We start from the raw sequence: 27502 nt of genomic DNA, 5'->3' as shown, positions 1-27502 counted from the left end.
CAATTGGTCTGTGCTCACCTTCACTCCCAGCACAAATCCTGTTTCTTCAAACAAATTTCCCTGTGGCTGGGTTTGTTTGGGACTTTTCTCATTATTCCCTGACTAGTAAGATTCCTTCCCCTGGCCTCCCCCCCCCCATTTTTCACTTTGCACCTGCTGCATGCTGCAGTAGGTTTACAGAGCCATTCAGAGACCCTGCTTTTGTGAGTGCTGTTGTCCTTGCAATCTTGCATCCCTACGACAGCCCCTATTTTCTGCAGGGAGTGTCGGCAGAGAACAGAGGGCTTGCAGCTGGTGGTACCACCTGCCTGAGCTGAGCTGCACATGCTGACCTCAGGCTTTCTTGTGCTCCTTCACCTGCTGTGTGCTGGGATGAGGCCACGCCGAACATGGGATTTTGATTTGTGTAAGGGTCATCTGGACTCCAGCATCAGATGTGGTTTGGCCCCATGTATGTATAGACTACCTGAGAAGGGCATGGCTGCTGTATCCTGCTGCTTCTCTTCTTTTTCTAAGCAAAGGCACCTATTGCACACCTTGCTCCATTAAATAATGGGCACTTAGATTTATTTCTGTCCCATTTACCAGGTTTTGGTTTTGCTGTGGTCTGACATTCACTTCTGGGTAACAGTTTTGAGACAAATGCTTTAAAAACACTGCAAAGCAAAAAGAAGTGGGTAGATGTTTTCTACATTCTTTTATTTTTGTGTGTATGCCTGGTTCTTAGTAAGTGTCTGAGGGAAAAAAAAAATATATATATATATTTATATAAATGATGATTTGTTCCTCTCTCTCTGGAAAAAGTCCAGACTGTAGAACAGGGCTAAAATGCCAGGAAAGAGTTTGCTGCATAGAGACAGGCTTATGTTATTTTATTTTATGCATTCCTTGGATAACATATTTTCTTTAATTTCAGATCCTGGAGAAGTCATTTTAGACCTTTATTCAGCACAGCTTATTTGCTCTTCTTCTCAGTTTTCCTTATTTTTAGAAAGGTGAAGTGCATTCCCAAATTAAATCGTTACTGGGATGGACTTCAGCCAAGAGGATCCATGGTTCAAGCCATAAGGCACAGGAAACACAAGAGTAAAACAATGGAGTTTTACATTGTGTTTCATTTGGCAGGGTGAGGAGAGATATGGCCTTGAAAGATTTGTATTCTTACATAGCTGTAATGTATTTTAAAAGACAGTAAGGACTATTTTCACTTCTCACTTTGCTTTAAAAAAATAAGCACACACAGAAATGCTGAAAATGCTGGGATTGCCAGATGTCCCTCAGTTCCAAGTAAAGGTTCATGTCTGGGGATCTCAGAGATGCTTACAGTAACATCCCAAACATTAGCTGAAGAGGACTGATCCTTTACCTTTTTGCTGATGCGCTTGTCCCTGCTGCAGCTACAGAAGCAGAGCTTGCAGCAGCCTGGCCCCAAGCCAGGCTCCTCAACCAAGCATCCATGGATTATATTCCTAATGTCAGCCTCTCACTTCAGTGATCTGGAGCCCTTTCTCTAGATGGGACAGTTTTGCAGCGAGGAAGCAAAGCCCTGCAAAGCTCACTCCCAGGGGAAGGGTTGCCTTAGCCCAGGAGCTTCAGGAACACCTGCCACTGCCAGGAAGCAAAAACATGCCTCCCTTCTGCCATGGCTCTGGCCAAATCCTCTCTGTGGCAGTGCTCTGGGAAGCAGGGCAGCCAGTGCCTGCAGCTGTGGGCACGTGAGCATGAAGCCATTTGCTGGCAATGCTCTCCAGGGCTGGGGTGGCTCTCCCTAGCTGCTCCACAGGCTGCCTGTCAGCCAGCTAAAACCTCATTGCTTCCCCAGCTGAGCCACTAAAGCAGCAAGATTTAGAAGCATAATATAAAATTGGATTAATACTTAAAAATTAACTGTCCCTGCTAAGCAGCACATTAAAATGTGTCTTTACACAGGGAACGAATGTATCCCAGCAACAAAAACAAACAGCTGGCAAAATGGGGTCTGGTATCCCATTTCCAGCTTTCTGAAAGGTGTCTTAAGTTTATAATGAAGTAATTTTGTTTCCAAGCACCCTGGTGTTTGGAAACAGCATGTCCATCCCTTTATCAGCTAGCCTGATGGGCATCAATAAGGAATCAGCTGGAGCCAGCCCCTCCATGAGCCAGAGGGTCCCTCGCAACCTCCCAGCGTTGCACAGTGCCCAGGATGAGCACCAAGCATCCATGACAAAGAGGAAGATCTTGGGAGAAACCACTGGCTTCCAGGCAGGTTATGCCAGAGCTCCTCCATGATGCACCACCCCAGCTAACACCTGCCAGGGTACTGAAATTCTGGAAAACACACAGGATTTGCTTGGCATCAGATGGCTTGCAGGCTCCTGATTCTGTCTGGTGCTTAAGGCTCTGTATCCCTACCCAGGATGCATGCTGCACATACTAATATCTCTTTTGGTGTGTTGAGGGACCCTCTGACATGGTAAATGGGGCTTGTGGTGGGGCCACATGCTCCCCACAGCTCCTGCAAATGAAGGTCTCCACCCGAGACTGGTTTGTCCAAGAGTCAACCCCTTTCACTCACAGAGGCACTTGAATCTCCTGCAGCAGAAGCTGGTGCTTTCCAGGGAAAAAGATCTTTTAAAAACCTCACAAGAAACAAAATAAATGCCATTTATGTTACTTTTAAAAATAACATAAATGTCAGTAAAGATTTTGTGTTAGAGGCAAGAAAAATAACGTGGGAGAACCTTTGACCTAGTCAACTCTCACATCCCAAACTGTCTCATTAAATTGCCATTGGACTATGTTTATAGATTTATACTTCCCCTCTTGAAAAATTGAAATTTCAAGCATGCTGGTCATCAACTATTTTTAGATTATCCTCTGTTCAGGCACAAAAATACAGTGATCACTAAGAATGCTAAAAATTCTAAACAGAAAATTTTAATTGTTGATTTTGAGTGGCAGGTTGCTTTCATGCCCTTTGTTTCAGAGACAGAAGCAGCAGAATTGCATTCAGCAATGCACAACACAAGCCTCTAGTTTGATGAGACCCTTCCACAAGAGTAGAATTAGACTGGTATGGATGAAAGAAAGACGATAGAATTCACTGGAGCTAGTAATTATGAGGAAAATAACCTATGATGCTTACAGTCACTATTTCTAAATGGAATCAGTAATGAACCTGAAACATAAGACACTTTAAAAGGTAAAAAAATTCAATAGCTGTAGATGGCACATGAGCTTGCAAAAGGCCCTTGCCAAAAGCACTGCAGAGGCCAGATGGTTAGGAGGATTCAGAGCAGGACCAGGCTTTGATACCAAGTAATGGGAACAGCCAAAACTACAGCAGACAGGTTTAAAAATAAACCAAAACAAGGAGGTCATGTTGTCTCATGCACTGTGCCAAAAATCAGCCACCAGAGAGGCATTTCTGCAGTGGGGAGGTTTAATTTGGGGCTCTGGTGTTTCCAGGTCTTTACCTTGGAAAAATGGATGCATCCAAATGATTAAAGATGGTCTCGAGGGACCATTTTATGAGATGATGCTGGTTCCCACATCCACCAGCTCTTCTGAGAGCCACATAGCAGCCATCATTCCCCACTCACGTGCCTTCACATGTTCATACTCACCTAACATGCAGATTAGGTCTGACATGGGCCTACAAAACCAGGAATCAGTCCCCAGACCAGCTAGGCTCCCCTTCAATCTCCCTTCTTAGGAACAGTGTCCTGCCAAGATGGGAGGCTCCCCCACTCCATTTTTCCTCTTGGCCAGGCAATCAGAAATAAAAGCAGTCACACACATCTTGGTTTCCTTTCATACTTTGTAAATTTTTTTTTAATTTTTATTATTATCTCCTCCTTTTAAGCATCCCTTTAAGGGTGAAATGAAATCCAACCATTTACAGAGAAAATGATTTCAAAATGTACATTTGATTTATCCTTACAAAAAGTTCATTATTACTTGCTGTTTATAAATTACAGAGTTGAAAGGAGCTTTGCAGATGCTCTTATTTTTTTCTTTTCTTTTTAGTTTTTGGCAAGTCCACGCATTCTTTGTCCAAAGCAGGGTGTCCTGGAGCCCTTCCAGGAGCAACACCAGCAGTAGGTCCAGGTGGACCCCAGGCTCAGAAGTGCTGCTGGACCACCTCCAGGATGATACTGCATCATCATCCACACAGGCAGGAAAAAACAGTGGTTTGAATTCTTAGTCTCAAAGTATTTCAGATCCCTTCTTAATCCATTACCTGTAGTGCCCAAAGCTTTAAAATGTCAGTGTATTGCATTAGAAACAGTTCTTCTTTCTCAATGCTGGATCTGAGCCCCTCCTGCCACCCCCCTACCCTCCAGCTCCCCTTCCCTTTCCATAACAGGAGTGAGTTTGTCCAATGTCTCAGAAATCAGAAAGGAGGGGTTTAGGGAGAACACAATGATGGAAGGATACAGGATCCATTCTCCCACTCACTTCCCTCCTTTCTCACCAAGGTTAGAGGTCAGTGAAGCCAGGACGAGGCATCCCTTCCCTCTTCACCACCAGTGTTCACTAATAGAACCAGGAGTGACCCTGGACATGCGTCTTCACAGTGCGGAGGCATAGCAGCCACAGAGATTGCCGGCAGGAGCTGGGACACAGGGAGAGAGCCCTGGGGATACTGAGGACGGGGACAGACACTAACCCACAAGGAAACAGCAAGGCAGGCAGGGGGGAATGAACAGCCATTCTGCTCTGACACTCTCCCTCCATGCCAACTCGGTTTCCTTGTTTACTTGTCACAGAGACAGAGTAGATTGGCCTGGGCAGCACAACAGCAAACACCTCAGCAGGACACAGGGATAAGAGAAAGCAACAGCAAGAATGGGCTTGAGCATGTCATCCTCCATACCAACCACAGGCACAAAGTCACCATATCTTTTCTGTCACTTGGGTGTGGCATTACCCCCAGATGAGCATATATGTATGACTTGCCCTACTCCCTCTGCTTTAGCAAGCTCACCTGCTACAGGTCCACCAAATCTCACGTCCTTCCTTCCTTTCACTTGGGGCAAAAGAGGAAGAGGCGTTCTCCAGACCAAAGCCATGCATAGGCACACAATCTCTTTGTAGGTGGGAGGCACAAAGAAAGACAACAAGAGACAGAAAGAACAATAGGGCTTGGGTGTGCCACACACTGCTTCACCTATTTCCTGGTCCCACTTTTTACCAACTTGGAGGTAAAAAATCTTTTGGGAATGAAAAGGCTAGTGATATATTTCCTCTGTCCACTAGACAGTTTGGTCCAAGAGAGACAGCAGGATTCACTGCCCGCTGTCTGCAACAACCCACAGACATCAGGCTCTGGTGGTCTAATCCCAGTTCCAGCCCAGTGCCAGGACAAGGTTCTTGGTTCTTCCCTTCTCAAATTCCAGAACCTGGTTCAGATAAGATGAAGGACCTTCAGTGCTCACCACAGAGTCCAGCACTGGGAAACAAGGATCTGACACAAACCTGCTTCCTGCTTTGCCCCTCTCACCATCTCACACACCCACATACTTTTGACTTCTCTCCTGTGGCACTTCCCTGGAGGAGTGGTTGTCCCACCAGGAGCTGGCTGCAGAAGTCCCAACAGGCAGCACAGGCAAGGCTGAGCAGAGGATAAGCCACCACCTTGGAAAATCATTGTGTGAAAGCCAGCTTAGTAGTGTCTGTTCCCTCCAGGGACAAGAAGGAAGATTTTTAATGACAAGCACTCTAGCTCCCTAAGGATAATAAACACAGGGTTAGCCAGACAAATTAGACAGAAACATTGACTGGTTTGGCCTTAAATCAAAAAATGTTCAAACAATTCTTGAGAAAGAGAAACAATAAAGAATGCAAGTCATCTGTAAAGTCCCTTCCTCCCACTACAGCAGAAGTCTGGATTAAATTTAATTTCTTAAGAATAAGGAAGTGAGTAAGTGCAGGAGGCAGGCAGGGCAGGAGTCCTGCAGAAGAGCCCCAGAATTCCTATTCCAGCAACATCTTCTTCTCCAGCCCAAGGGAGCAGAAGGGAAAGACAAAACAGAGAGAAGAGGAGAATGGTGGAGCAAATAATGGAGGAGAGAAGGCAACAGGAGAAAACAGGAGAAGCAGATACTGCAGCTATGGGCTTATCAAACTCCCAAGAGACAAGGGCCCTATCTCAACACTGAAAACATGACTGCTGTGCACTAAAAATCCCCAAGGATGGTTGTGCATGGGAAGGGCTGATATCAGAGGAGAGGCTTCTCCCACTGTGGGAGATAAGGAGGTGCAGTCCCAGCACACGTGAACTTCAGCTCCTGCTGAAGTGGGGCTCTGCTGATGCCAAAGCACCCATGCAAAAACTGGCTTGTCTTTCTCCTCTGTATCCAGCAAAGCCTGGTATTGGCCTTGTATTATCACTGAGACAAGGTAAAGCCAAAAAGTCCAAGAGCAGACCTCAGGCTCCTTCCTCAGGGTAAAAATGAGAAATGGCTTCTTTCTTCCGTACTTTTCTGCTGCTAAATTGCATGAGCTAACACACCTGCCCTCCTCCAGCTGTCCCTGGGGAAAGCATCTTCCCCCTGTGCTGCATCCTCAGTGCTATGGCTTTCATCTTGCTCAAAACTTTCTCAGCTGGGACCCCATTTCTCTATAATCTCTCTACACCTAAGACCTCTGCACAGTTGCTCAGCACCAGAACCCCGTGACTGTGACAGGAGTTCCTTGTGCTACATCATTAAGTCTGGACTTTAAAGAGCCACAACTTTCCTTTGGGGGAAGAGCATTCTGCCTAGCAAAGTTTGTCCACCCAGTTCCCAAAGGGGCTCCTCTGCCTGTGGGGAAGACACAGCAGCACTGAGAACAGTGATTCTAAAGAAACCAAAAATTATAACAGAAAATAAGTTCCTTCAGTTCTTCTAAGCAGGCGTTATGGCATACAACACGTGGAAGGAGCTAAGGTGAACTACATCTCAATTTGAATAGAAAAAGACATTAATCTTTCTATTACAGTCTCAGCCTTATTAGGGAAGCAAGTTATTTTTGTTGACAATTTCACTTTCTCTGGGGAGGGGACTAGGAGGGAAAAAGAGTGAGACCTAGGTAGGAATGAAGCACAAGAATGGCAAGTGCTGGGCAACACAGGACCATGGAGCCCTGATGGGGTTAAGGGCAATGAAAACCCTCCTGCTTTAGAACAGCTGGCCAGAAGGGCCACACTTCTTTGTGCCAACGCATTCCTCTTTATCCTCCTCCATATGATTTCTGCTTGGAACATGAGTCAGTCTTTCCACTGCAAGGCTAAGAGAGCAAGTTCATTATGTTTTTCACCCTCTGCCCACTACGACCCAGGCTCTGGGCACCCTGTCAAGCCATCTGCTAAGGACGGGTGGTGGTAAGGGTGGAGACAAGAATCTGCCTCCTCAGTGAGCTGAATGATCCGATACAACAGCAGGCCAGATCCTCACTGCCCATGGCCTAAGCAGACACCAGCCCAGCCAGCTGCAACTAGCACCCTCCTAAATCACTTCTCCTCTCCATGGTCTTGTCTACGTGGCCCAGGCTGCAGATGTGGGCTGCACAAACTGGATTGCACAGTGGTCCCCAAAAAGTCTCTTGCCCCCAGGGAGAATCTGCCCATAGCCTGTTTCTTCATGAGCTCCCTCACACCCTAAGGGCAGACAGATTGATCCTGTGCCTTGACAAGCTTTGTTTGCCCACAACAATCAGAACTTTGCCATTCCTCTTCTCCCTTTTATTACCCCATAGTAAGAAGGAGTAGCCAGCATGTGTAAGCAGCAGCCCTGCAACAGGCACAGCCTGCAGGGCTCTAGAGGCAGCCAGAGAGGCATGCAACAGTCCCACATGCACAGCACTGCTATGCAGAGCCACTGCTATCCCTGGTCCTCTCCTCTGAATTTCCCAAAAAGTCATCCATGCCAACACCGACACGAGAGCTTCTGGATACCACCATTTTCTGCAAGCACACAGAGCCAAGCCCTTTTCCCCCCCAGTACTGGTAACAAACATCCAGGTGCACACCAAACCCATGCATGTGAGCACTCATGCACACAGGCAACCATGCACTTGCAAACATACACTACCCACCATCTGACTGAGTCCCCTGCAGCTTATCCCAGCCCCAACAGAAGCATGTACTGCAGGGGAGATGCTTTGGCTTCTGTAGGACAAGTCCATGCAGTGTTGTGGGGGCATGGGGAAAAATGAACAGAAAAACCCCTCAAACCCAGCTTTCTCCTGTGCTTCCTATCTATCTCCTGCAGGATTGTTAGAATACTGGGGCAAGACGTAGGACACAGCCCAGGACAGAATGCATTAAGCCTGTGCAAGGGGCTGCAACTTGAGAAGGACACCTTGGAAGCAAAGGATTTCCTTTCCCCAAAATACCCTCTAAATACAGAGGTATTAAAAAAAAACCAAACAAAAAAAAAAAACAAAAAAAAAAACAAAAAAAAAAAAACAAGCATACCGAGATGCTTTTGCACATTCACTCATCCAAAAAATGCCAGTGACACACATCTGCACACACAACCACTCACAAGAGTTTGTGCCTGCTGACTCACACGCACACTGAATAGCCCAGGCTTGCATCTATGCTTGCTCCAATCCACAAAGGATGAGGGTGGATGGGAACAGCTGCCCTCTCTCCCCATGGGACCCTCTCAGCCTTCCCTGGAGGAAAATCTGCCAGCTGGCTGCAGAGATTCTCTCCAGCCAGCAGGAGAGGTTCAGAAGATGCAAGAAAGTCCTTATGCTACTACAGAACAGGTCCCCAGCATCTTTCTCCCTCCTGTCCAGGCCTCCCTTCATGTGACTGAGGAATTTGGGTTCCCAGGCATCACCCTGGGATGAAGGGAAGAAGAATGGGAAGTGAGGGAGGGCAGAGACCGCAGAAAAACGGCACACCCTGCCCATAAACAAAGGAAACTAAAGAAGAACAGGAACAGACGAAAACACCCGACTCTTTCCCTTTGTTCTAAAGTTCTGATTTCCCACCCAAGCTGGAGCCTCGGTGGCCTCACCCAGCACCCTCCACCTTTCGGTAGGGGTTCTCCAACAAGTAGCGGAAACGCTGGTAGTTCTTGAGCAGGTACTTGGGAGCATACATCTGCTCCTTGGGGTCAGCAGGGGGATACTCCTGCATGGTACCATCAAACCAGCCACCAGTCCGGATCAGCTCCCGGATATAATTGAGGTCTCGTTTATCCTCGTAGTCACCCCAGCGGGGAAAGTCCCCGTTCTGGGCTGACACCAGTTTGAAGTAGATCCCCTCTGGGGTGAAACACCAGGAGCAGTGCCAGCCAGCAAAGTGGAGGGGGCTGCCCAGCGACCACTGCACCAGGATGTGTCCTGTGCTGTTCTCATACTGCCGAAAGCCAGGCATGGTGTAGTACTCACGGCGTCGCAAACGTATCCCGTCGGTAGCATAGACAGCCTGGAGCATCCCCATGGTGCAGCCTGAGACCACCTCCAAGGTGCCTGGTTGCTTCCAGAAGAAGCCATAGAGCGATTTGCGCATGTGAAAGGCGAAGGGCTCTGTCCAGCCATCATAGAGCTTGAGGAAGAGCACGCCATCACGGGCTGGGATCTCATCAGCATCATCGATAATGAAGACGTCGTCCGGGCGCAGGTTGCGGAGGCGAGAGATGCCATCCCGGGTGAGGAAGGTACGCAGGTAATCGTCAGCAATCCAGCCGTCCTGGCGGCCGCCGGGGGGGAAGTGGTCCAGGAAGACATAGAGCACCTTGTGGCGGATGTAGTCGAAGGAGCCATTGAGGAGCATCTCGCGGAACTTGAGGGGCCGCGGCTCTCCGTAGGCCGTGAAGTTGGACTCGCACACCACGAAAGCATCCACCACGTCTCCCAGCTCATGGAAGCGGACATCCAGCAGGTCAAACTCGTGGTTGACGTTGATGGCGTTGATGACCCGCCGAGGGATCTCCCGTGGCACAAGGCGGTCCTTGGTGGGCAGGTTGGAGTACTGGACCACGGTGGGGACCCCACAGCTGGGGCCGTGCCAGCCCGGCAGACACACGCATTCCACCCACTTGCGGCGCTTGGTTCTGCTGGCACTCAGCGGCTTCCGAGCCGGCCGCCCCGAGGCTGCGCCATCCGCTCGCTCCTCCTGCCGACCTCCCACAGGCGGCTTCTCCAACACCTTGGTGCCTGGTTTAAAGCAAATGCCACCGGCTTTGGTACGGACAAAGTATTCTGTTGAGTCTTCTGGCAGCACGAACTCAACCTTGTGCAGCTCTTCGCTGGCTCTGCTGGGAGACAGGGGCTGGAGCAAAGGGGAGTGGGAATACAGGGGTGTGCGGAGGAACTCTGCACCCCCTGGCTCAGGGCTGACCTGAGGCGTGACAGGGGCATTGTTCCAGAAGAAGCTGGAGACGAGGTTGGGACTAAGCGAAGCCAGCTCCCTAGGGAAGGTGACATAGGAAAGGGCCTTGAGGAAGTGCAAGAAGGAGATGAGGCAGAGACCAGCCATGCAGAGAGTCAGAAAGAGTTTATGGCGTCTCATCTTCATCCTGTGGAAGAGCCATGAAAAGGAGAGTCACATTCAGTAGTTACTGAGGTGCAAAAAGTTTACCACTGTTAGAGAAACAGATTTGGGGAGGTAGGAATGCTGGTCCAAATTCAGCATGCATCTTTACAGACTTTGCTCCAAGAACTACACCCCCATCCCCTGCCATCTTCAGTGGACCTTTTGTTTCAGTTGGGTTACACCAAGCTGAACCTCTGCTAGATCAGTCTCATGAATCCACAAACACAATAAAGGCACTGGCAACACAAATACCCAGAATAACAGGAATCCATGATCTAGTGAACTCACCACACTTGGCAGATTTGTCCCTGTTCACCAATGGAAATTAAATTAACATAAACCTCCTCAGAGGTGCATCACCAGAGGGTTGGGGGAAAATGAAAAGAGCAGAGAGCAGGAAGGGTAAGAGAGTTTGGAGGGCATGGTTGAAATGTGACTGGCACAAGAGAGGCAGTTTTAAAGGACCAAGATCATTAGTCAGACTGCCAGAGTTAGCCTACACTCTCCAGATCTTTAGACTATTTGTTCAACACACACCCTAAAAAAATCATCCTTGTTCTTAAGAAATACTAGCCAAGTTCACATGGAGGACAGGAAAACAAAAATAAAATTAAAATCCTGTCACATTTACTCTTCTCCCACCAGTGATTCTCAGGTCCACTGTACCTCCATATGTTACTATTTGCTTTTTCACTTTCTGTGGACCAGATGCTGAGATTTTTCTGCATCTGGATCAAGGTGACAAAAATAAATGCCTAGCTGTCTCTGCCAGTAATACTGTGCCATCATGATGGATCCATGTCAGGCCAGGAAGAAGCCAGCGGTGCAGAGCCCTTCCCTCCAAACAACATGAAATATTGCCTTCATCCTCCCCTCCACCACCTCCACTCCTCCAGCCCAGGCAGGGAACATAGAGCTGCTGTCAGGCAGAGAAGTGATTGAAGACTACAATTCAGAAAAAGGACCCAAAAAAAATAAAAAAAAGAAGAAAGACAATGCTTCACCAAGGAAAAGCAGAAAAGGTGCTCACTGTCTGCTGTTTCAGGAAAGGCAAGCTGGGGCAAAAGTGGGCATGGATAAGAGGTCATCTAAAAGTAGTCTTCAAGGCAGAGGCTGTCCCGGAGCATGACAGCCTTGCTGCAGTGACAGACAAAGAGGCAGAGATCCCCATGCATGTGCCACATACCATTTCACACCCTTCACATGCTCCATTCTGCTGGTTCTCTCCCTGGCACAGCCTCCCTTCCAGTGCCAAAGTTCCCGAGAGGCACCACCACTTATAAAAGTTCCACCTGGCATACAGTGGTGCCAGCAATGCCTTCACAGGAGGCGGTCCCTGCTCCTGGGGGTCATGGGGGTGCTGCCCCACACCACCAGCCCCACAGGCTCCTCAAGGTTGATATGTGGGCAGGTGTGGGGACAGAGGGAAGAAGAATGCAACCCACTCTTGCCACTTCAGAGGGTATTAGGTAAAATACAGCAAAGCATGTTTATTGATTAACTTGAGGAGAATTTAATACTGAAGTGAAAAACGATAAAGCACTTAGACAGATGGCAACTGCCCAAAGGAAAACTTATCTGGCTTCCCACAGATGGCTCTGACATGGACTCTGGTAGAGAGGCTGTCCACAGTTGTACCTTACATCTCAGCAACAGCATTCCTGGACACTTGGTTTTCAGTGGAAGTCACCATCTACTGGCATTGACACCAGTGCTCAGGTGTGAGGGCAAGGAGTCACAGATTAATCCCTGGCTGAAGGACTGCAAGCCTGAAGCTGATGGAAAAGTTACAGCATGGCCATGGGAGGGGAAAAAATTGAAAGAAAAACAAGAAAAAATGAGAGAGAGCTTGATTCTATTGGTTAATGTTTGGTGGGGGTTTTGATATACTTTGCCACAACACAAGTCAGCAGCAGGGCAGGGTGCTGGCTCTGGGTGCCACTGGGAGATTATCTTGTTAGGCACGGGGAAAGGGAGGAAATGGCTCTCCTCAGGGGTCTGCACCACAGCAGACCCTCACCTCCAGCACTCATCCACCACAGCTCCATGGCCCGACCTCACACGCTTCTGGTCATTGCTCAGCTGGTGGTACATCACCTTTGTAGTGGCCCAGACATTATGGGGCTGGATATTCTTCTGTTAAGAGCAATAAAAGATCATCTTGGGGCTTGTTGTCAAGCTGTCCTCATGGGGGCAAAACAAGGGGCTGCAGAAAACCCCATGAGCATCTCTTTCTATTCATGATCTTTTTTTTTCTTAAGGCACTGTTAATGTCTTGCAGAAGCAGCAAGATCACTTGTAAGGTAAAGGAATATTCAGTGCCTTCTCCTTGCACATGACCAGTTTTTAGTCTGTCTTGAAGTATGGGGAAGAGAAGAGCACAAGGAAGCCAAAAACCCACTAAAATAGCTGTGACTGGGTATCAGTAGAAAGCATCCCTCACTGGTAAATGAGTACAGCTTTCTCCAGTCAGGTGTTCTGTGACTTCTCCAAGGCATTACTTCCAGACATCAGGCTGCCCTCTCAGATGCTGAAACCTGGGCAAGATGAACAACTGACCTGCTCTAATACAGCAATTCCAATGACTGCCAGGTAATGCTGGTATCGCTCCAGTTCCTACAGGACACACAAATGCAGGGCAGCCAGCTTCCTCTGGGCCAGCCCATGGCTGAAGGCAATCACACAAGACACATCGTCTTCTCAGATGGCTGTGATGCTCTGCATGCCACAGTAAATTCCCGGACAAAAAGCCATAACTCTTGACAGTCAGCAAAGCGCTTTGCTTTCTGAGATGTAGTGCGCCGTGTCAACATAGCAGGACGCGTGGTTTTAGGAAGCAAAGCATATTTTCCTCACTTGACATTTGCATACATCAGTATCTGTCAGGCTCAGCATGTGGCTCTGCATCTCTTCACCCACCGGCACAAAGAGCTCCGGGCAGGGCTGCGCTGCCTCCGTTCCTGCGCCGGGCTGGTGTGCACAGCCCTCCCCAGCTGCTCTGCCAAGCAAGCTGGCCCTGCAGTACCCTCTGCTGTTCCACTGCTGACACGGCCCAGGAGGCAATTTTCACTGCTCAATTGGTTTACTTAGGGAGCAGGAACAGGAACCCATTTCCTAACCCCTCCTGAAGAGGGGAAGCAAAGAAGCAAGGTGTGTCCTTTTCAAAATATCTTCTCTGGGAGCCACCTTCCTTCTCACATGCCAGGGATTCTTCTGCCAGGGAGTGGAGAACACTCATGCACCCCTGGGTGAGCCAAGACACTAAATACCATCAGTCATGTATCCCTTCCCACATCCTCTGATCAGCCCTGCAGTCAAAGACGTGCCTGGTGGCAGCTAGTAGGAGACAAAGGCCAGCAAGGGAGATTACCCACCCTCCCCATCCAAAACGTTTACATGTGATAGAAATGAGAAAGGAGGTACCAGTCAGGGAGACATCTCAGTCTGTCACAGAAGAACCCAGCTGCTCCAACACAAAGCAGCCATCAGTGACCAGGAACACAGAAAACAGCAAGAAGAGGTATTTCTCTTCTGACAACTTTGACTGAGGAAGGGGGGGAAAAAAGTCAACTTGATCTCTGGGAGAGTGATCAAGTTGCAGCTGGGTTAAAAATAAAAGTAAGAAAAGCTTTAATGTTCAAGTAGAAGAAAAAGCCTGAAGTAGTATGGACAGTCGGCTCCATTAAGACAAAGCTCTTTAGGGAGCGCACAGTTACAAACTGCTTCAGCAACACTCAGTCCTGGAGAGACAAGCTGAAAGCTTCTTTTTGTAAGGGATCTCTTTGATATTTCCTTGCTTGAAGTTCTGTCTCTACCATGCTTTCAGAAAAGGAGGAAAGCTGGAAGTGTTATGCACATGAGTTATCCCCAGGCACCTGTTGCCATTTTAGCGACCAGTTGATTTATACCATCCTGAAATAATATACTTATTTTTCAAGAAGCCAGAGAGAAAGATATGCACCGATAAGAGTTGGCAGTTCACCAGCCCCAATGTTCTCTTCTGGAGAACACTGGCAAGAGGCCACACCACAGGCTGCTGGATACAGGCTACCCCATCTTGTTAGGGCATGGGACTCAAGACTCCTTAGACCTCTCCCATGGTTACAGGGAAAAAGCAGCTGTGGAGAACAAGTCAGAGCAAAAGCTTCTGGTTTTCCCCTGATACCAAAATGCTCATCTCCTCTGCCTAAAGTTATCCCTTAAACACCCATGCAGTAACGTATTTGCAGATCACTCAGACACTTCAACACAAAGCAGAAATTCAAATTAGAATTGCTTTCAGATGGCAGATTAAAACCCCGGTATGACTTCCACCCCCCAATCCACATGGAGGGCCCAATTCTCGCTGCTCCAGCTAGAGACAAATGGAACAGACTCCACATTTCTGGAGTACTAGGTCTACCTGCCATCCCCAAGCACAGGAACCTAGCAGGCATCAGAGCCACAGTACCTCTAAACACTCTGAAAAAATCTCAAGTTACTTTTGTCCTGCAAACATCCACAGAAGGAGAACACATAAAACTTAGAATTTGTCAACAACTAAAACAAGCTCAGGGACAGCAGGACTGCACTTTGCTTAAGAGCAGGAAAAGAAGATTATCCTACATTGCAGGAAAATCTGAGAGAAGCAGGATGTACCAGAAGGTAGCTATGGCTCAGCATCTCTCACATGAAGGATGCCACTGTGTTTTCAGTGACTGCAAGCTACAAGGACATCACCAAGAAGCCCTGGCAGTCACAGCACAAGGTGGTTTGAATGTAAGCAGGTCCATATCTGATTCCATTCAAATTCCAAGGACAGAATAAAACATTCTTCCATGTCCTTCATCAAGAGCTGCTGCCCACAGCACTAATGCAAAACAGCAATACCTCACACTCTGTGTTTCCTTTGCAGCCTTGAGGCAACCAGCCTCAAGGTGCCACTGACTTGGTGCCAGCGCAAACAGCTGGATCGAGCCATCCAGCACAGTCACACTCCATGCAAGGTCAGGCTGAGGGAGAGCAAGACTGTCCTAAGCACCTTCCCTCCATTTCTGCAGTCAGGCAAGAAGAGTGGTAAGGTAACCACTCAACAGCGTGCCACCACAGCTTCTGTCTGCCTCCCAGAGCTGCCATCACGCACCAGCAATAGGTCACATCATGTCAGAAAGAGAACCGGATTGAGGAAAAAAGATAGCTAAAGGGTGAATCTACACAAAAGTAAGGTTTGAGGTTGACCAGGGAAGGGTGACTGCACAGCACAAAGAAAGACATCACCTTCCCCTTCCCAGGGAAGACAGGCACATGATGTACATGTCAACCACAAACCTCCAGATTGTGTGCAAGACCTTGCTAAGTCCCCACAGACCTGCAGCATTTACAGTCAAAAAACAAACAAACCAAGTATCTTTCATGCATTCCTCTAGGACACCCAAGTGCTCCACACCAATAGCTACTATCTGCTGCACAGAGAATCTAAGATGGGTGCAACACAAAGTCTCCGGCTCCTTAAGTGCTGTGGCTGCTCACCTCTTCACCTCTGCAAGAACAGTATCTTCAGAATCCACACTTCCCATGGACTTCCATTGTTTCAACTGTTCTTCTCAAGTGCCTTGTCCTGCCCTTCAGTGGAATAAGCCCTGGTTATTTTAGATGCTACACCTCCAGTCACAGCGAGACAGCTGCACACCATGGGACAAAGCAGCTCTTAACCCTCTACACAGAACACATGGGACCTGGAGATGAAGTGGCCTTTGTAGACAGGATTTTGTCTCAAGACTGATCTTCCAGAAGTCAGCAGAACAGACCAACATCTGAACGCCTTCAGAGTCCATTATAAAACCCTCCACTCAGACTATTCTTACTGTAGCTACCATATTACTAATAGCAGCATAATTATATAATTCTCCAACCCCCAGTTTAAAAGAAGATCTCAGATAAGACTAGAAAACTCTAGCGAAATCCAGTAATGGCCTACAAGACACCGATTTAATTTTATCCAAGAAGTACTTGGACGTCACAAGGGTGCAGTTCTGCATGCTAAAGGAAACTAAGCTGGATTTCCAACTCCACTGAAATCTATCAAATATTCTTCTCAGAATCCTTCAGATATGATGGGCTCCCTTGTAGCTAATCTTCTCTCTCTCCAGCTAAATCCAGTCTCACCATAGGAATTTCCACTGCTTCAGAGATGCTTCTGCACACTCTAATCCTTGAGAGGCTCTCAGAAGCTGCACCTTTAATTTCTTAGCGTCACTAGTCTGAGCGTTCTTTCCTCTACAAGAGAAGCAGCACCTCTCTCCCTCGCTTATGCCTGATATCCTGGAAGGACTCTTCCTCAACCCTGCTTATTGCCTCCTCAAAACATCTGGTTCCACAAAGTCTGCTGTGATGGCCTTGGAGATTGCATCACCACTTGGCTGCAAGGTTGGGCCTCTCCTCACATCAGAGGGTGAGCTGAGGCATTGCTCATTGCACTCACCCAGGATGCGAGGCCCCTCTCCCCAACAAACACGGCACTGCTGCTGCTCACTGCTCCAACTGCACAGCAGCCAGTCACTGCAAAACACAGCTGGTCAGGTCTTCTGGTGTCTTACAGGGCAGGAATACTCCATCAGGAGGAACAGGAAAAGGAGAAGGGACAACACTACACAAAAAAGCAACTTTTGTCTTCAGACAGACCATGGGGTAACCAAACAAGCATGTAAGATATCCCTGGTAGTTTTGGTGCCTTGCAAAGAGGGACAAGTCAAAACCAAATCATGCTTTCAAGTGAGGCATGTGACAACACAGGCTGTCATGTCAGAGGTTCTCTCCCCTCACTCACCACCATCGCAGCTTACCCATCCCTCAGTTGTCAGTTTTATGAATTCAAGTTGTCAATCACATGAAAGTCTGCTTTTATAGCCATATCAGCAGCAGATCTAACTGGGTTAAAAATAAACTTGAAGAAAACGCCTAGGCATGGGAACAAGCAGCTGACCAGCAGAAACTTTCTAAATTATTTCACCAGTTCACTTCTGATCAAAACATGTAGATGTAGATACATCCTCAGACACTTGAAATTACAGAACTCTAGGCACTGTTCATCTAACCAAATATCCAGCAAGGCCCCCATTCAACCACCATGAGCTCACTAATTCTTTCCAGCAGCATCAGAGAAGGAGCACATCTCAAGGAGGGAACTGGAAGAACCAGCAGCAGCAGAGAACTGCTTTCAATGCAGATCCTGGCAGGCACTCCATTAGGCCAAGCAAGTGGAGAACAAGCCACAAATGCTGAGAACAGCTCCAAGATGAACAGTCCAGATTATCCACAGACCTGTGGGTCCACGGGTGTAGAGCACGTGGCACACACACTAGATCAGGCACACAAACCCCAAGCAAAGGGAAGCAGGGACTGTGTGACAGCCCAAGCAACAGGGAGATGCAGGTTGAACAGCCCAGAGGAAGGTGAAGTGTGTGCCCTGTGGGCCCAGAGCAAGGCACTTGAAAGAGGAAAAAGGCAAGAAACATTTGATGCCATGGTGATAGGTGGAGTGTGCAGACCCACGCAGGCAGGAGAAACCACGTTAATTCCAGCTATTTTTGAAGCGGGTGGAAGTTGTTCGCGCATCCCCAGGATAAAGGCTCTCCAAGACGGCTCAAGGAGAGGAACCAATTAAACACCAAGAAGACAATAAATAAAGAGAGGCCATGGAATAGCAGCATGATCCTAGCGGCCAGGAGAAGAGCTGGCCCTCCATCCCCACCCTCCTTCCTCCCCCATCCATCACCAACTACTTGGGGTTTGGCAGTGTGCTCACTTTCCCACAGTAGCCGATCTATTACTGTTTGGAAGAGCCTCTTCCTTCCCCTCCTCCCCTCCTTTTCAGGCCACAGGGGTCCTGCTTGGCAGCCCCCGGATCCCCCTCTACTCTGAATATCTGGTGACCAGCCAATCCCATGCAAAGAGCATTAACCCCTCTTCACCAGGAACAGCCGGAGAAACCTGACTCCATGCTGAGAGGTTTCTCTAGGGTGTCTCTCCCTCCTTCTCTCCTCCCCTTCCCCAACCCCCGCTGCTCACTCTCTCGCCTTTTTCCCCCCACTTTCATTTCTCAAAAACTAACTCCAGCCCAGGGAGTGTCACATTTTCCCGAGAATGTTACACAAGCCCATGGGAATTTTTCTTGGACCATGAACAGACCCTTATTTATTTGTCTCTTCTGCCTTTGTTCTTCACTTCCTCTTTCAAGACTTAGGCAAGACCTCGACACAGTGCTGCCTGGATCCCCCGCTGCCACTTCACTTTGTTATTATTTTCGGAAAGAAAGTGCTGATAGGCAGAGAGCTCTTCAATGCCTTGCCCCAAGGCAGGAATAAGTCAGCCCAGACACCCACCTCTGTGGTGGACAAAGGGCATGAGCTCAGAGGCTCTGGTTTGCAGAGACAACCCCCTTTTGATCCTTTTGATTGCAGCCCCTTGGATTAAATCCCCACGAATCAATTCTGCAGTCACGGCTCTATGCTGATAACAGGCGTATGGTACCACGAAAAGGGGCATTTTCCCAGAATGAAATCAAATGCCTCCTAATGCACTTAACTCAGGGCCACATAAACCTCTCTTCTGCCTCCCCCAGACAACTGGATCTTGTTTACAGGCATTGCAGCAGGCCTGGGTCTCAACAATATGTTTACTACTTCTGCACAAACATTCCCTTTCACTAAGCAAAGCAGTACCCTGATCTCCAGATTAATCCAAGCGGAAAGAACTGAGAGCAGGTCTGTGGGGAAAGAGGGAGAAAGTTCATCTTCATCAGCAAAATCAAATGCTATCCTGGATATCACACAGATTTGGGGATCACTCGTCTTCACATTCTTCCTTTAGGTTGCTTTATTTCTTGAGAAGGATGAGGAGAAATTTTGTGTCTAGCCAGATGGTGATGCCCCTGACAAGAGGTAAAACTATTTGATGAGAGAATGTTGTTGTTTTTTTTTCAGGCTGATGAGACCAAGAAGCAGGTCAGGGCAAGGTGGGACAGCACAGCTTGTCCAGGGAACATACAGTGATTACTTGTCCAGCTTTGCCCCAAACACAAAAGCCACAAATGGACACTGTGCAAATAAAAACAGGGAAGCTGAGAATTTCTGCTCAACTCTACAACAGACAGAGCAGTTTACTACCACAATCACATGATTACAGGCCAAGATTCTTTCTTTCTTCCTCCACCCTAGCCCTTTTCCTCCCCTTTCAGGTCTTCAGTAACACATACATTTATATTGAACTGTGTTTCTGAGAAGTCAGCTGCCACAAACAGGTCAAAAAGGAAGGAAAGGAGAAAGACAGAACTAATGTGTAAGCACATTATGAAAACCGATTACGAACAAGAGGATGTGTAGTGCAGGAGGGGAGCTGTGGTCACGTTGAAGTCAACAGGACAAGCAGGGCAGAAGCAGGACAGCCCACCTGTGTGGTACAGCAACCTGCCACAGTGAGACAGAGGGACAAAGAGCATTAAGCTCATACATAGCTGGGCTACTCAGCTCATCTTCATGATGTTCCACTGCTGCAAGAGCCTGTAACAAGCTGCCCCAGTCTGCCTCTGCCCTCAGTTGGCTTCTCTTCAGGGTTTAATCACTGAGAAGTGATGGGAATTTCAGCTGCACGGTTTGCTACTCAACCACCTGATCTACCCACTGCTCAGGTCCTGATGATCTTGTGTAGAGTCCAATGAACCGTGTCATGACAAATCAAAAAAACACTTTGGCAAGACAGGATGGGCCTTTGAAAGAAGAAAAATGCTTTTAAGCATCTAAATATTTCAGAGAAGAGTCCAGAAGATTCCTGCCCCAAATCCACAACACAGCACTGTAATTGAGTGAGGGACCAAATCCAAGCACTAGATTTATTGTCTCCACCTTGACACAGTCTCTTTACTGCACAGACAAGGCTCTGAACCCAGGAACCTCTCACACAATCCCAAGCCGCAGAGACGCTCAGCAGTATCACACACCTGAGTGATGCGGAAACCAGAACTGCATTTTCAGGGCAGCTCAGCTGCACAAAGCCATATACAAACAAACATGGGCAGAAAGGAAGCCCACAGCACTCCTCATCACTAAGTGATAGACTCTGGACGCCTGACAAACTCCCCTTCCCTCCCCCCCAGTGCTCACGGGAAGCGAGAAGACTCTGTTCCAGAGCACAACTGCACTATAAATAATTCAAGAGACTGCTAAATTATGCAAAAGCAATCCCATCGTCCCCCCAGCCAAGCTGAATGCAGGTGTGGTCAACCCTTCCTCCAGAAGTTGCTGCTAGATAGGGATTCTGAGGCCACAGAGGCTTTGTGCCAATTGCACACATCCAAGAGCACATCAGCCACTCGCTCACGCCAGGCCTGCCCTGAGCAACGGCACGAGAGGAGGTATTTGGGGACACAGGGCTGATGGGGAAAGAGCAGCTCCTTTAACCCACCTCTTCTCTAGAGACCTCACATGGCCCCAGGAGCAAATGTAGAAAATCGTATCCCCTTCAAGCAAGGCTGCTCAGTAGGTCTTGCCTCCATGGATCGGATTAGCTGGCAAAAGCCGCAGCTGGACAGCACTGACACAGTAAGGCAAGGAAGAAAGGACTGCTGGAGCAGGTGGGAAGGGAAAAGGGAACAAAAAAACAACTCTGGAGTGGTGAAGAAGGAAGAGTTTTGCTAGCACAAATAACATACAGGGAAGGCTGAGATGAAAGCAGAGAGAAACACAGTTAGTTCTGCTGCCCCAATCTTCTGCCTTCGGGAGATCCTGCTTCCCTGAATATCAGGACTTCCAAAGTTTCCCTTGGAAATGGGGTCATTAAGCAACAGAGTGCAGCTCACGCTGATCACTCCAGGGCACTGCTCTCCTCATTTACCCTGCCCTTTGCTCTGCCTCAGAGCCAGTCCTCACACTACACTCTCCACAAAAACACAACTTCTTCACACACAGTGAGCACCATGCACTCTCAGCCCCTTCCACCAAATCCTTCTTCCAAACCCCTACCTTTTCTAGCTGCTGCAGCTTCCAAGACCTGTCCATGCCCAACGTGCTCAGCCTGCACAGGTCTGTATCCTCCTCCTTTTCCCAGCTGCTCAGCTAGAGCTATCTGTGTTAGAAGAAGGAAGAACTGAAAGCACTACTGTCACCCTTTTCTTCAGCTTCAGCACAACCAGCTTAAAATCTCAGGGCTCTAGCCTACTCTCCCCTACTTAAAGGGCTCAGCATCTAGGAGAGAGTCTCCCTTTCATGACTCTCTGCCATGCTGTCTCCCTGGCTTTCTGTTCAGTTCTGTCTGCATGCTAAGACAGGGGATACCTGCGTGTAGATCACAGGTTTCACAGCTGTGAGCCGCTATGCAGCGGGGCTGATCTGCATTAGTCTCTCAGGTGTGCTCCAGATCTGCTTGCCACAGCTTTGCCATCACATGAGAAACATGCAGCAATATCCCAAGGTAAAAATTACCCCAAAGCCTTGATGACTGCATGGAGTTTGAGCCTGCCCACTAACCCTAGCCCATCCTGTACAGATTTACACACCCAGGGGAAAATGACACTGAGGAAAAGGCAGCAGGGAGCTGGGATTATAGATTAGGCAGCAGATCAAGAAGGAGATGATATCTACAGTGAAAAGGGCTGCAGAACACAAGCAGTGACTAGAAAGTTATCGACAGCCCCTGGCTAGCACCCACACCCAGCTGTTCTCCAGGATTTCCGAGACAGCCAGCAGCAAAGCAAGCACAAGAAGCGTGGTACTTCAGTTGCTACTCTCCTGACAAGCCTCTGCATTCGCCACTGGGCACAGTACAGCCATGCTCCATGCCTCAGTTTCCCTGTGTGAGAAATGTGAGAGACTCTTCTACTCTGGGTAAGGACTTACCTAATTATAAGAAGCTTAATAGGTTGCTTCAAGGTCCTTGGAGAGAAATTCTGTTAAAATGCAAGACAGAGATGATCCTCAGAAAGAGGAGAAGCCCTCTCTGCTTTTCTCCCTTCTGGTCAGCCACATCCACCTCTCCTCATCTCTCTTCTTGTTGCAATTTGTGCATTACAGGCAGAAAAAGATTTCTGGCAATGCTCAGCGTGGTCATACCCCACAGCCACGGCTGATGTTTTGGAAAGAGCCTATTTAGACACAGACCTCGGCACTCCCCTAGGTGGGGAAACAAGGAACCTTAGCTGAGGTCATCAAGCTGCCTATTCAGCTTGGGGGGGGTTATCTCGGTACCAAAGGCCAAGGCCCCAACAGGTGAGCAGCTCACATAACTTTTGCTGTCCTAAAGCAGGGAATAATCACTTCCAAAATCACAAGTCTAGAACAAGCCCTTGCTGTTTGTAAGGCAGCCAGCTCCCTTCGTGCAGCTTCTTCCCTCAGCCTGCCTGATGAAAGCTCAGTGCAGTGCTGCACTCCCTTTCACCTATCAGCTCTACTGAGCAAGTTTCTGAGCACAAAAATACACCCTCCCTGCTACAGGTGTTCAGAGGTCTGAAGAGCAAGAGGTACCTGTTGTACTTCAGGAAGAGTTTTGGGAAGTAAAGGGTCTGCATGCCAAGGAACACAAAGAAGTCAGAAAAAGAAGGTAAAGGAATCATGTTTCTGCCTTCCTGAGATATGTAGCCAGAGTTTATTCCACGGGGATGCAGGCACAGAGTGCTTTTCTAAATCCTACACCACTGCTCCAGCACAGAGCATTTCTCTTCACCTTCCCCTGGAGAAGGGAAAATTCACCAGCTCTGTGACAGCAACTCTGCCCTGGCCCCTGGCACAAGCAGCTGGTCCTGGCATCCCACCCAGCACTGCTGCTGTGGCACAGCCCAGTCCTTGCAGGGCAAGCAGGACAAATGCTATCAAAGCACCCCAAAGCCGACCCAAAACTGCCCACAATGCCAGGCTTGGCCTCTCCATGCAGCTCTGTCATGGCTCCTCAAGGCCAGGCTGCATCACTGACTCGACAGCATGGTCCATGTGTGCACTGCAGATACATCGCTACCTTTCTGAGAACATCCAGGATGGGGAACAGCAGGCATTCATAAGAGACCCTCCACATGCCCCTAGATTGCACTGCCCCACATGCCTACCTTCCCCAAATTTCAGATCCCACTGAAATGTTCCATTGTAGTGTCTTGATGGCATTTTGTGCTACTGAAGTGCAGCCTGACCTTTTGTGCCAAACTGATGGGTGACAGGGGCAGAAAACACGTGGGCACAACTACCCACGCTCTTCTGCTTCTGTAGCCAGGGCTGATAACATGGACCAGCCCTTTAAGGCACCTCTACTGACCTAAAGTCATGAAAACATCTCTTGTGCCAGTCAGTACACCCTCCGCCTTCCTCTCTGCCAGAGTTACTGACAGCTGTACCAGTCTTCGTTAGCACCACCTCCTCCAGCTACATCCCACTGATTGGGTCACAGATTCCAACAATGTACAAAGGACTCATTTTAGAGCAAATAACCCCACCTAAAACCTAATCGGCCATCAGGAATGAATGCTGGCCCAGCTTGCCCCCTCTATCCATCACCAAATCCCCTCACTTCCTTCCTCCACCTTTATGACCCAGCACAGAGGCTGGGGGGGCAGGGGTGTCAATTTGCAATAGCAAGCGCACCTTAAAGATGCTGTTCTCAAGAGAGGAGGAAGCTGACACAGCAAGCTGAAAACTCAGCTATAAACCCTGCCACGAGACAGAGTTTATCTCTGCTTGCTGACAGCTCAATGCAAGGGAGGGACAGAGAGAAACTTGTCTATCCTAAGGTGCCCTTCACATACTGGCCACAACATCATCTACGTGCACTGCCCTGAACGATTGCCATACCCATGCCACGACTGCTTACGTGCTCCACATTTATAAACTCTGCAGAAATGCCTGTGTTCCATGGTAAGTGCATCCAGCAGGACCCGTGTGCATTGCTACACGCACCCAGCAAACAGCCACCCACGTTTGTCACACAAGCATCCCTCAAAGGCATGCAGCAAGCATGTCACACCAATCTGGCAAGCCCCAGTGTCACACTGCACTTAGCCAGTTGTGCGTGGGAGGAGAAGAAAGGTAAACACAAGGCACACGGGAAGCCCACAAGTACACAAACCTCACAGGTACACTCCTCGGGCAAACACGCCAAGTGCGCCTGTGCCTGCCATGTGCCTGGCCGAGGTTCGATGGGCTCTGTGCTCACCGCGCAGCCCCAGCAAGCCTCCAGACCAGCTATCCATGTCTCATGTGAGTTCACAGTTGTGAGCATCCACTGAAACTAACACTCCTGCAAGTACACTATTTTCCACTCACTCTTCTTGACCTCCTTGCTAAGACAATCTCTGCATGCCACGCATCTTTTTGCAATCTTACCAGCGTTTGCAGGGGGGGAGGCAAGCAGGCAGGCAGCTCAGCCACCAAAACCACTTTGGAAACAAGAGTGTGGAAGGTACCTCCAATGGAGATGAGCCACAGCAGCACCTAGGACCAAGGGTATACTAGACAAAAAGCAGCAGCTGCACTACCAAATTAGGAACTGGGCAAGAAAACACATCTGCAACTAGCCAAAACCCATCTTCTTTCCTAAGGATATAATTGTCATATCCAGGGTATTAATAAGCAAGCTATGCAGGTATAACTGAGTCCTCAAAGAGAGGAATGCTGTACCTTGCAGTGGATTTCTTACCTCTACTGCAAAATCACCTGAGGGTGTAGAGGAACTATAAATCTTTGAGGGACTTTTATGACATGCAGTAGAAGAGCCACAGCTTCACTCCTCTTCTGCAGTTTGCAATGGCTTTCATTCAGTGCTAGTTTTATAGTGCTACCAGGGGGCTGGAGACTCCCTCCCCAGCAATAGCTCAAAGGACTGCTCTTTTCCCACCCTAGCTCAGAGAACGTGTTCCCAGCACTACTACTGGGGCTGAAAAAAGCACAGGTGCTAGAGCAGTGTTTGGGCAGGCTTTAGAAACTGGAGGTTTGATGGAGTGTAGGGACACCCATAGTCCTTCCTCCTCTCAGAGATGTCTCTCCATGAGGGTCAAGCAATAAATGATAGAACCTGCTTGATTTCTGCCCTTCTCTGAGAAGCTGGCAGCAGCCAGGCTGAAGCAACAGGGTCTTGCAAGTGCTTCCCAAATCACAGGTGCCAGCTGGACTTACCACTGCTGCAGGTGGGACCCACAGAGCACAAGAGACACCCTTTGGGGAGGGAACCTGAAAAGTTCCTGCTGACTCACACCCTGCCAAGGTGAGGGACACAGGGGCAAGAGTAGGCAGGAATTTGAAACTAAGTTTGCATAGGCTTGGGGGTTCCTGGTGACTCAAGTCATATTTGTTAGCAGAGGTGCCACCGAATGTTTTCACAGGCCTGAACTTCCCACTCAAGAAGAGAAATTTGGAATTAACTGGAGGGTAGTTCTAGAGGAGGAGAGGTGCTCAGCACTCACATTATGCTCTGGAGACAGGGCAGGCACGTTCCTGACCCAAGCTCTGCTCCAGGGTGCAAAGGAGATATGCAAGTCTCCAGAATAATTTCTGGGAAATAAGGCAGCATTCCCGTGCAACCCAGGCGCGGCTGGAGGAAACCCAGCATATGGAACTCCCCAAAGGAAAACCACGAGCTGAGGCACTGCGAGAAGCCTCTCTCCATCCCGCACCATGCTCACTCCCTTACAGAGCTGTCTGAGGAAGTCTAGAGCTGCAGCAAATGCCGTGAAGTCCATCAACCTTGTCACACTCGTCCAGGGAGCAAAACTCTCGCAAGGACTGAGGTACACCAGCCTGTATCACTCCGGTAGGACACACAGCTCTTCCAGCCCAGAAACAACCCGAGAGCCCTGCACGAGCGGGGAGAACTCGGGTGCCCGCATCCCTTCGCGGCCAGCCCCGATGGGGGGACCTGCAGCCATCTGACATGGAGACAGAGCAGGGCACAGGGGACGTTTGACGATACACATTTATTTGTATGGATGTTTTCCCTCCCACGCACGCACTCCTGTTACTCCTTCTCGCTTGCTGCAGGCTTGGCACGCATCCCCAGCCCGTGCCCTCCTCGCAAGCCGAGCCCGGGCAGCAGATGGGCCTTCGCTGCAGTGCCCCGGCCGGAGGGAGGGTGCCTCCATCCCCGGCGAGCCCTCCGCTGCGGGCAGGGGGCTGGCAGCATCACCTCCCTCCTCCCCACAGGCGATGCTCCCTAGCAGGGGATGCCGGGATTATGGGGGGGGCGTGGGGGGGGGGGGGGAAGAATAAAAAAATAGCACTAATATAAATAAATAAGGAGCGCGAAGGTGGGGGCTCGGCGGGGGAAGCCTCTCCGGCTGCGCTCGCAGGGGATGACGCCGCACCCCCGGGCCGAGGCACAACTTGCAGGTGGCGGCAGCGGCGGGGGGGACGGACCGATGGGGGGTCCCGCCGCCGCTGCCCGCAGCCCCGGTGCGGCTCCCCCGGGCCGGGCTCTGCCCGCCGCCCCAGCCCCGCTGCCCGCTCGCTCACTCACCCCCGGCCGGCGCGGTGTCGGTGCCCGCCGGGCCCCCGGCGGGGCGAGGCTGCCGCTCGCCCCCGGCCCGCCCGCCGCCCCCCGGCATGGCTCGGCGCCGGCCGCGGAGAGGCGAGGCGAGCCCGGAGCCCGCAGCCCCCCGCCGCCTTCCTCCGCCTTCTCCTTCTCCGCCGCGGAGCGGCCCGGCACCTCCTCCCGGCCGCGGGAAAGGATGCGCTGCGGAGCCGCGGCGAGCCGAGCCCCGCCGGCAGCAGCGGGCAGGGCTGCAGCAGCCCCTTTTGTGCCGCCCTCACCGCCTGTCTCCTCCCCCGGCGCGCCCGCCCGCCCCCCGGGCCGCCGCCGCGGGCCGCCCGCCCCCCGGGGCACGGCCCGGCCGCCCCCCGGCCCCCGCACAAAGGAGCCCCGCCGATGGGGCCGGCGGCGGGCTATGGAGCGGGCTGCGGTGGCTAGTGCCTAGCCAGGCGGTGACCCCCGAGGATGCTGCGGGGCCGAGGCAGAGCTGCCCGCAGCCCCGCGGCGGAGCCG

General features: G+C 49.8%; 1 protein-coding gene across 1 annotated transcript; it reads right to left on the bottom strand.

Moving 5' to 3' along the window:
* Positions 1–3785: 3785 nt before the first annotated feature.
* Positions 3786–27221, bottom strand: LOC131573123 (beta-1,4-mannosyl-glycoprotein 4-beta-N-acetylglucosaminyltransferase). Its single transcript, XM_058826735.1, has 2 exons — positions 26978–27221; positions 3786–10502 (listed from the first exon to the last, which is right to left on the bottom strand). The coding sequence occupies exon 2, from the start codon at positions 10499–10501 to the stop codon at positions 8993–8995; it is 1509 nt and encodes a 502-aa protein (XP_058682718.1). The 5' UTR covers position 10502; positions 26978–27221; the 3' UTR covers positions 3786–8992.
* Between the last annotated feature and the right edge of the window lie 281 nt (positions 27222–27502).

This window comes from Poecile atricapillus, chromosome Z, assembly GCF_030490865.1.
Source record: "Poecile atricapillus isolate bPoeAtr1 chromosome Z, bPoeAtr1.hap1, whole genome shotgun sequence".
In the NCBI taxonomy this organism is placed as follows: domain Eukaryota; kingdom Metazoa; phylum Chordata; class Aves; order Passeriformes; family Paridae; genus Poecile; species Poecile atricapillus.
The sequence above is the reverse complement of the archived record's forward strand: the minus strand, read 5'-3'. Positions and strand labels throughout refer to the sequence as shown.